The sequence below is a fragment of the Sinocyclocheilus rhinocerous genome, unplaced genomic scaffold (assembly GCF_001515625.1).
Source record: "Sinocyclocheilus rhinocerous isolate Xijiao unplaced genomic scaffold, SAMN03320098_v1.1 scaffold1539, whole genome shotgun sequence".
Lineage (NCBI taxonomy): Eukaryota > Metazoa > Chordata > Actinopteri > Cypriniformes > Cyprinidae > Sinocyclocheilus > Sinocyclocheilus rhinocerous.
The window spans coordinates 23,795-38,308 of record NW_015662173.1 but is presented as its reverse complement, the minus strand read 5'-3'; the positions used below and the strand labels follow the sequence as shown (position 1 = coordinate 38,308).

The window sequence follows — 14,514 nt, the reverse complement described above, 5'->3', positions numbered from 1 at the left end:
ATGTGATACGGTACAGTACTGTAAATACTGTAGATACAGTCTGGAGTGGAGAGTTGAAGACATACCTGTTTTCCAGTCTGAATGTCCTTATGATGGATGCAACTGTGAACCGGCTTAGATGTGGGTGGACTCTCTGCCCAGCTTCCCTCATTGTCAGGCCATGATTTATCACGTGATCCACCAACGTTGCTCTAATATCATCTGAAATATTGTTCCGAGCATAGCCTCTTCGACCACGTAAACTTAGGCGTCCCACAGAGGGGACGGGTGACAGTTAAAGGGTTAAACAAGTTACTTTACTGAAGGCTACCCGGAAAGCTACGTAAGTTTAATAAATTCACAATATGTACCCATTCATTATTAAACGGCTTCTTTTCTTGTTCCCTCACATTCAGTTACGAATCACATTACATGAATCACGTCAATTCAAAATGGCGAAGTTAGACAAGTTTATTCGTTTGCATTCCTGATTATTTTTGTCAATCGTTTAACATTTCTATAGTAAAACAGCTGTCAGATATTAAATGTTTGGCTACTTACATCTTATCCCGCACTTTATAGCCGCTAACAAGCGTCGCGTTGAAATTCGCGCTATGCCGCTTCTGTGAACATAAAGCCGCCTACTTTGATTTGATTGGTCATCTCAAATATTTTTTGACATTGACGAGCGGTGACTGTCACCGTGACAGACGGCTGAGGCAGCTCAGATGAGGAGGTTTAAATTTAATCTTGGTGCTGTGCAATATCTTTGCAGCACGAAGGAAGAGTTAATACTATGCAATTATTTCACAAAGTACACCTCGGAAAAACTCGGTGACCTCATAGCTGGCTAGGGGCATGAGGGTGAGTAATTAATGACAGAATTTTCATTTTTGGGTAAACTAACTAACCCTTTAAAAGTATCCTCAGATGATCCACGGCAGCGCCATCTGCTGGCTCAGAACATTTACAACAGCTATGAAATGCACATTTGAGCAACTTCAAATGTTTTTATAGCAAATGTAATTTCGTAGGTAAGTATAAAAGCTTTTGAAAAAAAAAAAAATGCCCGCTCACAAAACTCTATTTTGATTGATAAATTAACCAAGAAAGCTTAAAAAAAACATTTTTTTAATGTTAAATTAAAATACATCATTTTTTTAAATCAATCAAAATAAAACACGCATTCATTAAAATGTAATGTTTGTTTACCTGCATGTCATGTGACCATAACCATCGTCAAAGAACCATGAACTTGCAAATGGGATACTTTATTGTTAAAATATTTATTTTAAAATCTCATAGGTACTTCACGTAAATATATTAGGTGAAAGCGGATCAGATTACTAAAAAGTCTGTGTATTTGTGCATTTTAATGTGTCTGAAAGACAAAAGCCTTCCGAAGACATAGAAATACATGGTAAAATAACCTACAGCGTGATAATTCAAATAAAAAATAATGTGTTCATCAGTAGTTGATGCAATATTGAAACACTTCTTAAACTTGAATTTTTTTTTTTTTTTTTTGCAGAGTAGAGCTGTGATATTTTGAGACCATTTCGTGTTACACCACCTCACCATCAGACTGGTACATCTCTATATCCAGACCGACTCAAGAAAAGAAAAAGGAAGTGCTACTAGTTGACATGAAAATAGGAAAATGCTGAACATTGAAGATTCTCTCCACTGTGTTGACAGTTCTGGACGGGCAGATCAATGCCATTCACTATCAGTTTCTGGTGAAACAACACATTTGCCCACATCCTGTCTCTTAGTGTGAGTTTGTTTTTTTACTTGAGAAATTGTCACATGATTGTTAGAAAGCCTCTTGTTTTGTGCAAATGCCGAAGGTGAAGAAACAACAAACTGGAATTTTTATTTTTAGAAAATGCTGAAGAGGAGACATATTTGGTGCGTAGACAAAACACATCCTCACACTGATCCTCACCCTTAACTCTGTGTGTCTTTTACGAGTGAGTTGCTGTTCTCCAGTCCACGGGATGGACCTATTATGCTTATTTTCCTGTCTTTGAGACGCTCTGAATGGCTTTGATCCAGTCCTTGCGCTCATCGGCTGTCGCGGCCTGCAGGTAGTAGTGTATCTCATCTGACGTGATGATCTCAAAGAGATTGCCATCCACCTCGTGTCTCTTGGCTGCAGGAGTTTATAAGAGAGGGAAACATTTCAATGAAATAATTTCTATATTGTGTAAACGCTTTACAAATTAAATATCATTATTATTGTTAGGGGTCAAGCACTAAATGTCCTGTGGCCTCTATTGTAATTGTTAGTTTTCTTTATTATATGAATGAGAGTTCCCTTTCAGTCGGTCACTCCGAGTCACGTCAGTGAACGACAAATTGGGATCTCGCTTCGACAGACAAATCTAGTGTAAACTAAACAAGCCAATGCACATTGGCATGTGATAATTGCATCCAGCTGCTGCTCATCACAGCACGAGCATAAGTAGGCAGCAGGTGCAATGCATATTCAGCTTTTCGCTTCGGAGGCGAGCGGTTCTATTGTTCTGCTCTGCCTTTTGTCTGAAGAGGAGTATTCTGACGAGTCAACGAGCGCTCTGGAGAAGAGGCTTCTTCAACGCTGTTGTTGGTGTGACGGTGCTGCAGCGGTGGTTCCCCTGTGCGCTAATTTCCCTAAAAGAGCATGACACGGGTGTGACGTTGCATCTTTTTAAAGATCTCATTCCACCCGTGTGTTTCTGGATGCGGTTGTTACCTGGCGCCGGATGACAGTCACGATCGCTGCATCACGTGTTTGGGCCTTGAACACACTGAGGCAGCCTTCATGGATGAGTCATGCCGTCATTGTGGCGGTATGATCATCGCGGCATTGCGGCTGAGACTCCAATACATCAAAAGAGGTGGAGTCCCCTTACCTATGCTCTGATCTAGTCGCTCTTCTGTTCCGCAGAGGAGGGCTAATTCGGTGAATAGTTAGGGTAGCCTGAGGGTTACAGTGGGGGCAAACCCGCAGAGTGAATCTCCGTGGGCCCCCCACTCCTCTAGCACGCCACAAGCTGCCGGGTGAACGTGTCGGTTCCTCGTACGAGGGACCGGCCGTTTTTATTCGGTGCTCCTCCGGATGACCAGATGTCGATTGCGGCATCGGAGGGTGAGCTGGAGTCTGGGGATGAGGACTCGGCTGCGCTGCCCCCTTTGGGGAGAGTAGCGTTGCCCGAGCCTGAACCAGAATTGACGGCTATGCTTTCCCGGGCGGTCAGGCTCGAGTGGAAACAGCCACCGTGTCCCGAACCGTCGAGGTTAGATGATTGGTATCTCGAGGCACAGGTTCTCAGCCCCCTGCGCCAGTGCCATTCTTCCCGGAAGTGCATGAGGAGGTGACTAGTTCGTGGAAGGCACCTTTTCTGCCCGAAACCGATCTGGTGCCTCCTCCTCCCTCACTACCCTCAATGGCGGGGTGGCCAGGGGATACGCGGTGCTCCCCCCGGTGGAGCGTGCGGTCGCGATGCAATTGTGTCCAAGGAGCACTTCCACCTGGAGGGGTAACCCCCGTCTCCTATCCAGGACCTGTAAGTTCTCGTCCGTGCTTATGGCCAAGGTGCAGGGAGCTTTGTCCAACAATTCTCAGCTGCCCAGAAGCAGACAGAGGCTATCAAGCACATACTGTCCCGGCGGCCCGCTGCTGCTTTCATCCAGCCTCAGCAGCTGCGTCCACCGAGACTACAGCGGGGAGCTGGCCGCAGGGGTGTGGCGTGGCCCGTCCAGGCCCCCGCCTAAGCAGGCGGCAAGCGGAAGTGCAAGTGACCCTGAGATGGGCAACCCAGAGGTGAAAGGGACAGCTCTTCAGGAGATGGTGACCACACCACTCCCTCCCCTGGAGGAGGGCCCGGTGGAGAATCTTCCGTTTCATTTTTTTTTTGTTCCGCCGCTACCCAAACCATCAAAAATAGAGCAGTCTGTACCATCTCTGGGTTCCAAGAGGGCACGGAGGACACTGTGTCACACTATGCCTGGCCAGCCTCATCCCCCTCTTCTATCACCAGCAGGCAGCAGGGCCTGGTTCGAGGACGCCAGGCCTTCTCTCATGCCCCCTGCCCAACCATGGAGCCAGGCAGGTGTTGCACCGCACATACAGACCCCACTTCGGGATGCTATGCTTTCCGAGTCAGGTCCCTGTCTTCCACCACGCTGCTCCACCGTGGGTACGTCTGTGGTTCCTCTGGTCCAGCTTGTACGGTTTCTGGGAGCCTGCCTAGAGCTATCAACTATCTCGACGAATGGCTCATTCTGGCTCAGTCCCGGGAGCAGTTGTGCAAGCACAGGGACATGGTGCTCAGTCACCTCAGCCAGTTGGGACTTCGGGTCAACTGGGAAAAGAACAAACTCTCTCCAGTGCGGAGGATCTCTTTTCTTGGTATGGAGTTTGACTCGGTCAACCTGACGGCATGCCTCACAGATGAATGTGTTCGGTCAATGCTGAACTGCTTGAATTCTCTCAAGTGCAAAACAGCGGACCCACTGAAACTGTTTCAGAGGCTCCTGGGGCATATGGCATCCACAGTCGCAGTGACGCCGCTCGGATTGCTTCATTTGAGGCTGCTTCAGCATTGGCTTCACGGCTGAGTCCCGAGATGGGCGTGGCAACACGGCACGCACCGAATGATGATCACTCCGGCCTGTCGCCAAGTTTTCAGCCCGTGGTCAGACCCTGCATTTCTTCGGGCAGCAGTTCCCCTAGTGCAGGTGTCCAGGCATCCTGTTGTGTTCACAGATGCCTCCACTACGGGCTGGGGTGCCACGTACAACGGGCATGCAATTTCGTGGTTGTGGACGGGCCCCCATCTGCATTGGCACATGAATTGCCTCGAGTTGCTTACAGTACGTCTTGCTTTGGGCCGCTTCAAAATGCTGTTACAAGGCAAGCACGTACTGGTCCGTACGGACAATACTGCGACTGTTGCGTATATCAACCACCAGGGTGGTCTACGCTCCCGTCGTATGTCGCAACTCACCCGCCATATCCTCCTATGGAGTCAGAAGCATCTGAGGTCGCTTTGTGCCATTTACATTCCAGGCCTGCTCAATAGTGCAGCTGACGAGCTTTCACGGCAGCATGCGCTTCCGTGAGACACTTCGGAGCCGCACAGGTAGACCTGTTTGCCTCTCCAGACACGTCCCATAGTCAGCTGTTCTATTCCCTGAATGGGGGGACCCTCGACATGGATGCACTGGCGCACAGCTGGACCCAGGGCCTACACAAGTATGCGTTTCCCCAGTGAGCCTACTTGCACAGACACAAAGTCAGGAAGGACGAGGAGCAGGTCCTGCTAGTTGCACCTTACTGGCCCTACCGGACCTGGTTCCCAGAACTGATTCTCCTCGCGACAGCCCCTCCCTGGCGCATTCCTCTGAGGAAAGATCTACTTTTTATCAGAGACGGGGGGGGCACCCTCTGGCACCCGCATCCAGATCTGTGGAACCTCCACATGTGTTCCCTAGACAGGACGCGGAGGTCCTAAGTGATCTACCCCAGGCGGTGGTAGACACCATCACTTCAACAAGAACACCCGGAGATGCCTGACCAGAGCTGTGCTTTCCTTCCTCCAGGAGGGGTTGGAGCGAAGGCAGTCTCCCTCCACCCTAAAAGTGCATGTTGCTGCAATTGCCGCACATCACGGTCCTGTAGACGGTGAGTCTTTGGGGAAGCACAACCTGATCATCAGGTTCCTGAGGGGCGCGAGGAGACTAAATCCTACTCGCCCTAACCCAGTACCCTCTTGGGATCTCCTTCTGGTGCTTACGGCACTGCAGATGGCTCCCTTTCAGCCGTTGCAGTCTGCAGAGACGAGAACTCTGTCAATAAAGACAGTGCTCTTAACTGCACTGGCTTCCATCAAGAGGGTAGGGGACCTGCATGCATTTTTGGTCAACGAATCGTGCCTGGAATTCGGGCCGGCTAACTCTCACATTATCCTGAGGCCCGGATATGTGTCCAAGGTTCCCACCACGCCTTTTCAGGAATCAGGTGGTGAACCTGCAAGCACTGCCCTCTGAGGAGGCAGACCCAGCCCTAGCTTTGCTCAGTCCTGTTCGCGCTTTACGCCTATTCGTGAACTGTACGTGGAGCTTTAGGACCTCAGAGCAGCTCTTCGTCTGTTATGGAGGCCAGCAGAAGGGAAAGGCTGTCTCCAAGCAGAGGTTGGCCCACTGGATAGTGGATGCCATCGTCTTGCGTATCAAACCCAAGGCGTGCTGTGCCCACTTGGGTTGAGAGCACACTCGACAAGGAGTGTTGCTTCTTCTTGGGCGTTGGCGCACAGCGCCTTGCTGACAGATATTTGTAGAGCTGTTTGCTAGGTTTTATAGCCTTTGTGTAGAGCCAGTGTCCTCTCGTGTACTCGCCTCAAGTAGCCAGTGAACCAGAGAGACTGCTTGGTGTCTCGCTTGCTGTGCCATTTCCCTCTACGGACTGGATATGTGCGATTACTCTGCTCTTCAGTTCAGTTCCCCCACAAGGTGAACCCTGTGGAGTTCCTCCATCACCCTCGGCAGCCAGACATGGCGGAGCGTCCGGCGCCAGGCCTAACACTTGTAAGTACACCTGTTGGTTGACCCCTGTGCTAGGCTAGGTGTCCATATGTTGTGATCCCCACGGTGATCCCATGTGTCTATTCTTCCATGGTACGGTTCCCCTCTTGGTGAGCCCGTGTCTTTCCTTTGGCAGACTCCACTCTGCCGTCCCTGACGGTGTTGCCTCCCTCCTAACTGGGCCGGCGCCACATCAGAGACATTCCATATGTTGTACTGCCCTTAATGCCCAGTCCATATGTGTAATCTCCACATGATACCTCCCTGCAGGCATGATGTGGATTCCACAGCGTCCCTGGAAAGGGTACGCTTTCCCAGTGTTATCCAATAAGTCTTGCTGTATGGGTCTAGTGGAACAACAGTAATATACTCTCTCCACGTAAGCCCTGTCCTATCTTCCGCCCCAGTTGCCGTGGGGGGACCAGGTGGCTTACTAGGGGCGCTGGAAGGGACAGTAATAGTGGCACTTTGTTAGGGATCCCAATTCAATGGTCACCAACGTGACTCAGAGTGACCGACTGAAAGAGAACGTCTCAGTTACGTATGTAACCCTCGTTCCCTGAAGGAGGGAATGGCGACGTCACGTCCCGTCACCACAGTTGCTGTATCACCGCGGGGCCGGGTCACTGGCTCGGCTCCTCAGCAAAAACCTGAATATGCGTTGCACCTGCTGCCTACTTATGCTCGTGCCGTAACGAGCAGCAGCTGGATGCAATTATTGCATGCCAATGTTCATTGGCTCGTTTAGTTTACACTCGAAGTAGATTGTTCTCTCGAAGTGAGATCCCAATTCGTCGGTCACCGACGTGACATTTCCGTTACCTCCTTCAGGGAACGAGGGTTACATACGTAACCGAGACGTTTATGGCGGCCCTATTAACAGTACATAGGAAAATAATGAAATTTGGTACACTGGTAGAGGTGGTCCTGAATAGTAATCAGACCAACTCTTGTGTCTCTACGATGTACTCCATAGCGCCACCACCAGTTCAAAAATTCACTTTTTGTTATAAATTCTGAACACTTTGTCCTAAAAACAAAATTCTTAGTTGATCTGATCACACTTCTCATGCTGATCAAAATCAGTCTCTTACATTTAGACTCCAGCCATTACATTATTCATGATTTTGAAATCGTGTATTATGTTTTTTGCTACTTAAATCTTGTTGAAAAAAAAAATCTTTCACCTTAATTTTGAAGTGAAACATGTTCTTTATGGGTTTTGTCTCATTAAGATGGCATATTTATAAAGCGGTGGATTGTCAAATGTGTTTAGTTGTATTATTTAGATGGGCCGTTCGTCATACCATCAGGCACGCATTCCACCGCCGTCACGACTGAACCACGCAGGTGAATGGAGCCGAGAGGATTGTCCTCACCCTTACAGAGACACACAGACCATCCAAAACTGTCTTAATTTTACATTAAAAACAAAACAAACCAATCTTTAGAAATGGCAGGAACATGCTTACTTTGGTGGGATCATAGTAGTGGATATAAGCAGGATCATCTCTCAGAATAAACTTTCTGACTTTCCAGTTCTTTCGCCTGTGACCCTGTGAAATGATGAAGAGATATCTGAGAACTTCTAATATCTTATATTCTTATAAATGTTTATATTTTGCAAGTAGAACACAATTTAGGGCCATTGAAGTCAAAGCTTGTTAAGTTAATCAAATTTGGTGTTGAAACGTATGCTTGATATCACAGGTTTTGTGAGACTCACTCGTCTAATCTCACATTCAACCACCAACCAGCATCACAAGATCACTGGCGTTCATTTATCATGTGTTTGTTTGGCGCTTACCTGTTTCAGCAAACAGCCCTGTTTGACTATGGCCCCTCTGAACTCCTCCTTCATGATCACGTCCTCATCGCTGGAGTAACCCTCACAAAAGAAACCACTATCTGCCTGCAGATCAACACACATGCACACCCTCAACAACAGCTCTCGCTTCACAGACACACCATTTGTTCCTGAACGTGAACAATACACCTACATTTAAAATATAGTACAGCTCTATTCCAGATCCATCACCTAAGTGAGAGGTGTCCTAAGTGATTGATTTTGAACACTTACACGAGAGACTTCACTCAGTTCATTTCAGTTTCACTTTAACATAATGCTAAGAAACAAACCATTTTAATTACATTTTGAATGAATGATTATGTATTTACAATATACTTTACATTTATATTCCTTTTCTTCAAAAAAAACAGACCATCATGTCACAGGAGTGCTTATGATGTCTTAAAATACTGCCTATGTAGGCAGCTCACTACGTATCATATCTCGATCTTCAAACAGAAGGAGCTGGATGCAACATTTTTGAATAATATCAATCCACAAATCTGACTTGTGACGTACACTCTTAAAAATAAATGTTCCAAAAGGGGGTTTTCACAGCGATACCATAGAAGAACCAGTTTTGGTTCCCCAAAGAACCTTTCAGTGAACAGTCCATTTTTTCTTAGTGTGAAGAACATTTTAATAATCTAAAGAACCTTTTTCTACTGTAAAGAACCTTTTATGGAATGAAACGCGTCCATGGACGGTAAAGTTTCTTTGTGGAACCATTGATGCCAATAAAGAACCTTTATTTTTAAGAGTGTAGCCTGGAGTCATAAATCACACCGTGTTTGTTAATTCGGCCAGAGGAGAACTTTATTTGCCACCGCAATTCTGACTTTGTAACTTGCAACTGTGAGTTTATATCATACAGTTCTGAGAAAAAAGTCAGAATTGCTAGAAAAAAAGTCAGAATTGCAAGACAAAAAGATTTTTATTATTATTATTATTATTATTATTATTATTCAGAGGCAGAAACTGACTTCTATAAGCTGGGGTTTAAAAGATACTTTATATTCAGCAATATCATCTGCAGCTAAATGAGAACAACACTTGAGTTGAACTGAGCTGAACAGTGACAGTGTCTTTGTAGAGCTGCTTTGCAGCAGAATTTGCAACATATTTGAAGTTTGCATCATTGATTTGTTATTTTCCTTTTTATGTTTGAAACAGTCTGCATTGTATACAGCGCTATAGAAATCAAGGTGACTTTTGGAATAGAGCCAATAATAATGTGCATTATATAATTTGTTAACTCACAAAGTAATAAAGAGCCTCGGTTTGGTCCAGGAAAACGCACTCTGCTCCTTTTTCCGCGCCGTCTTTGGACACGTCTCCGGCGGGCAGCAGGAATCCCTCGTTTAGCAGTCCGGTGGCCAGCATCAGTCCCTCGGGTCTGTTTCTGGCCTTCCCCTCAGAAATCAGCCAGTCGATCACTGTGTTTCCTGCCAGCAGATCCACCGGGAGACTTTTACAGGTCAACAAAACTCACGGAAAGAGAGATTAAATGGAGATGCTCCTCTAGAAAAAACGGTAGCAGTTTAGTATAGGGAGCAATTCTCACTGTTAACTAGTTTCTTATTAGCATGCCTGCTATATTGGCTGTTTATTAGTACTTATAAGGCACATATTCTGCATGATTATATTCTACATGCCTAATCCTACCCAATACCTAAACTGAACAACTACCGTACTAACTATTAACAAGCAGCAGATTAGAGTTTATTGAGGCAAAATGTAATAGTGTGTTAATGGTGAGAACTGGACCTTAAATTAAAATAAAGTGTGATCGAAAAAAAAAATCATCTGCTATCATTCAGCTGTGTCACGGTAATACTTCTCATTTGTGACCCTGAACCACAAAAGCAGTCTTAAGTCGCTGGGGTATATTTGTAGCAATAGCCAAAAACAATACATTGTATGGGTCAAAATTATCAATTTTCCTTTTATGCCAAAAATCATTAGGATATTAAGTTTCAGATGATGTCTAAATCTCAATTTCAAAAATTGACCCTTATGACTGGTTTTGTGCTCCAGGGTCACATTTATGGTAGTAAGCAGGTTTGGTCTAGTTCTTCATTTTACCAGTGGAGCTGAAATGAACATTTTACCTGTGAAACAGTGATTGAACAGCCTTTTATCCTTCTCTACCTTCAGCTCTTGCACTCCTTTGTCTTGATCTTTCATTAGAACATACAGTTCACTGCAGACAGACAGAACAAAGGCAGTGTTTTAACGGCTTTGTAATTCACAGCAGGGTCTTTAAAACTATATCTATTTCTTAGGTTTTAGCAGAAAACAGACACTCATTCAGTCATTGAAAACAAACAGTTTGCATAATATGAGCTGAATTCAAAACAGGTATATGCCAACGAGATCACTAATATTTCAAATATGACCCAGTTTTATTACTGAAATCACAGTGTAATACCTCAGGTTAACATTTTCTGGTAACCGAATGGATCGGCGCGTTGACTTCCTGGCAAACTTCTTGCCGCCCTGTAAACAAGTGATGGCTCTCTTGATATCTTTAACCCAAAGCTCCCTCTCCTCAAGGTGAGTCGCTTGGAAGAAATGCCCCTGGTTCTTAGCCGTACTGACCTTAAACACTAGCTGTTGACAAAAGCATATGAAAGCTATTCATGAAAAACTCTAGATATGTCATCAGTATACTTGTCTTAAAGACGTCTGATTCCTTCACCGTTCTTTTAGTGAAATCCTGGCACGGGCTGGTCAGAGTCGCACCCTTCAGAGGGATCATTCCCTTCGGACTGTTGTCTGTCTTCTTCTTGTAAAACTCAATGGCGTCATCTGCTAACACCACCCACACCACCTTCCACGAGTTGAGCACCGTCCCCTGCAAAACAACAACACTTCTCTGCTGTAGCTTCCTAAAATCAGCGATGCAGATACTGAATACAAAAGCAGTAGTGCTGAGCTATAAACAAATAGCTTGTTACTTCAATCCATGCAGCTAAAGGAAAGATACCGTTTGATATAAAGGATTAGATCAGCACGGTTTGAATTTCAGTGCACAAACGAATTTCAGTGAAGTGTGAACGTTCAATTTCGGTCGTTTTCACTTCTTTGTTTTAGCTCACACGCACAGCTGTGGGTTGAATTGTACTATATTTTCAGCTGCCAGATCCTGATGCACAAATTTAGTTTTGTTTTCATTACAGTGTTTCCTAAAGACAAGAATATTATGAAATGCTATCCCAAAACTATTTTTAGGGGTTCAATCCCTAAATAAATGAATGAGTGTGTGGACTAAATGAAATGTACGTTACAGTGCATGCTGCAATGACTGTGTTTTTGTAAAAGGAGGAGGATGTTTCCACATCTATTCCCAAAATAGAGCAACTTTACAACTTCGTGGAAAAACATGACAAAACATCAGCACATGACGTCAGTACTGTCATATATGGTATTGTCATGGTGCATGTTCAAAAACCAAGAGAGTACAGCCTGCCTTGGTACTTTTATGCTAATATGTGACCCTGGACCACAAAACCAGTCATAAGGGTCAATTTGTTTTTTTAAATTTAGATTTGTACATCATCTGAAAGCTGAATAAATAAGCTTTCCATTGATGTATATTTGACTGAGATACAACTATTTGAACCCATACAATGTATTTTTGGCTTTTGCTACAAATATACCCCAGCGACTTAAGACTGCTTTTGTGCTCCAGGGTCACATATAGCCTATATTGCTCAGTGTCAGCACCGAAAAATACATCCGATATATCAAACACCTCAATTAGCCAAACATACAAATGCTGTTGGGTTAATCTGAAGTCTGAGTTGCAAAAGTATCTTTAATTTTGTTGATGTAGAGACTTTCTAAAACTTTTAAGGGTATAAAATGTTCAGTTTTACAACTCTAGTGTGCAAAAGTAACGTAACGCATTACTTTCCATAAAAAGTAACTAACGTAATTAGTTACTTTTTTATGGAGTAACGCAATATTGTAATGCATTACTTTTAAAAGTAACTTTTTTACTTTTTACAGAAAACGTAACGCTGCAAATCACAAACCCTGAAGCACACCACAGAAAAGCTCTTATTGTACCACAGAATCACAGATAAACCCCAGCCTTACCTTCTTCACTAAGTACCCTTCTCTGATTGTTGTTGGCTCCATAGCTGTGAAGTAAAGCAGCGAGTCTCGGTCTACAGGGAGTGGTGAATGTAAGTTCACACAGTTCAGCCGAATTCGTGTCTGACGTGTAACCTCTGTCGACTTATAGACACATTTTGATGAAAGGGAAGTTGCGCACTGCCTGACAGGCAACTTCATGGTCAGCTAGTTTCCTCTGTGTTTTCAACCCACACAGCAAACGAGTCAGAGGGCAAACGATACGCTTGTGTTTAGTGATAACGAGCCCACAGGCACGCATTATTATTTTATGCTTGTCAATGACAGTGAAAGAAACAGTTTTTTTAGCCATATTCTTTAAAAACAAATGTCCATTCTGGCCTTAAAATGGCCTTTCATTTAACATCTGCAAAGAAGCGTATTGTCAAAAACTGGTTCTTGATAAGAAGGCCCTTTATGAACCTATTTTGGTGCAGCAATGGACCATATTTTGAAGCCTGCGCCTTCTGTGGGAATAATACTTCAACAAACTAATCACATTAGAGAAACAATACTCTCACAGGAAGCTGAATGAAGATAGTTGAAGTGTTACAGAAGACTGGTGCGGTGCATGTTTGTGGTCACAGAAGAAGGACCCGACCTAGGCTGGGTTCGCAGTTTATCTAGAATAATAAAGTACTTTTTTAACACCTGAGATGTTAAAACATTATCCAGTTGTTTACTGGATTATTTCATGATATATATATGTGTTTTTCACACGTGGTTTTGAAAGGAAGTGAGAGAGTTGTACCTCGGTACATTAGATAATACGCTTTTATCTCATTACCTCATCCGTGCCTTCAGATGCAGCGGAGAGCAGAAGCTTATCCAAATATTACAGACGAAATAGCTTTACTGAAGACGGACACAAAGCACTGAGGTGGTGCTGTTTTGACACAGTGATATACCAGATGGTGGTTATACCACTAAATATATACTGTATTGTAATAAATGATTACCAAATCAAGTACCGTGGTGTTAATATAGTAATAACGTCTTTGTGATTTGTATTTTGATACCACAGTTCTGATTCGTTCATATAAGTCTACCATATCATTTACACCCTGCTGTGTAATACAACAATACAAACCATCACAGAATTTGTAATGCTTTTACGGGTCATAATGGCATTTATATTGGTCTTAATGGAAACTGTAATGGTCCCTGTGGGTCTCTATGGATAATTTGTCACCTTATATTGGTGACTTGGTAAAACCACTAAATCTTAATGGAATATGTCCCAAAACACACTACAGGAAACCATTTCAATGTTTTTTTTTTCTTCTTCTGGTTAAAAGTTGATAGTTTGTAATGTTTCTCTAATGTTATTTGTAGTGGAAATCGTTAGAATTTCTGTGACTGATTTTTTTCATCAGGGCAGTACATGGTACTTCAAGGTAGCTAAAGAAATACCATTGCATTTGATGCCCAAAACCACATGATATTGTCATGTTGCATGTTCAAAAACCAAGATAGTGTATAACCTGCCATATTATGTTGATGTTAATGTAGTCTATTGTTCAGTGATAAAGGATCGTTGACGACGATATTTAGTCATAATTTTCGTTGACGAAAGCAACACTAGTGGCATCACTGCAGAATGATACTCGACACACTTGATATCCTTGAGCAACAGAAGCCTGTTGTTCTGGAAAGACACATACTTTGGCAGAAGCACATTTGACTGATCGATTACCCAAACGCACCAATCAATGCAGCATGTGTTAATCTGAAGTGGGCTCCACCGCCTCTCTCTTGACCTCTTTAGCTCACACAGACATGCGCTTGTTCGGATTACTGTTCTTGTGCGGATTATGGACCGGAACAGCAGACGTGACTTTGGACGTGCTTTCTGCGATGCGTTGTTTTACGCGTTACGGCGTTCAGCCTGAAATATCTTGACCTGTTTCCCCGCACCTGACTGCCAGCTTTACTCATCGTTTGGCGTCATGGCTGACATACCCCCCCCCCCCCCC

General features: G+C 44.2%; 1 protein-coding gene across 1 annotated transcript; it reads right to left on the bottom strand.

Annotated features, from left to right (window-relative positions):
- Nucleotides 1–1,310: 1,310 nt before the first annotated feature.
- Nucleotides 1,311–12,694, bottom strand: LOC107727890 (pleckstrin-like). Its single transcript, XM_016537927.1, has 9 exons — nucleotides 12,503–12,694; nucleotides 11,100–11,255; nucleotides 10,830–11,011; nucleotides 10,510–10,601; nucleotides 9,659–9,843; nucleotides 8,357–8,461; nucleotides 8,022–8,105; nucleotides 7,857–7,929; nucleotides 1,311–2,134 (listed from the first exon to the last, which is right to left on the bottom strand). The coding sequence occupies exons 1-9, from the start codon at nucleotides 12,542–12,544 to the stop codon at nucleotides 1,995–1,997; spliced, it is 1,059 nt and encodes a 352-aa protein (XP_016393413.1). The 5' UTR covers nucleotides 12,545–12,694; the 3' UTR covers nucleotides 1,311–1,994.
- Between the last annotated feature and the right edge of the window lie 1,820 nt (nucleotides 12,695–14,514).

Excerpts from the sequence above, each read along its gene's own strand:
- LOC107727890 (XM_016537927.1), bottom strand. The coding sequence starts at position 12,544 with ATGGAGCCAACAACAATCAGAGAAGGGTACTTAGTGAAGAAG. Across the intron at positions 11,012-11,099 it reads AGGATTTCACTAAAAGAACG|CTAGTGTTTAAGGTCAGTAC; the intron begins GTGAAGGAATCA and ends TTTTGTCAACAG. Across the intron at positions 8,462-9,658 it reads CCGAGGCTCTTTATTACTTT|GCAGATAGTGGTTTCTTTTG; the intron begins GTGAGTTAACAA and ends GTTGATCTGCAG.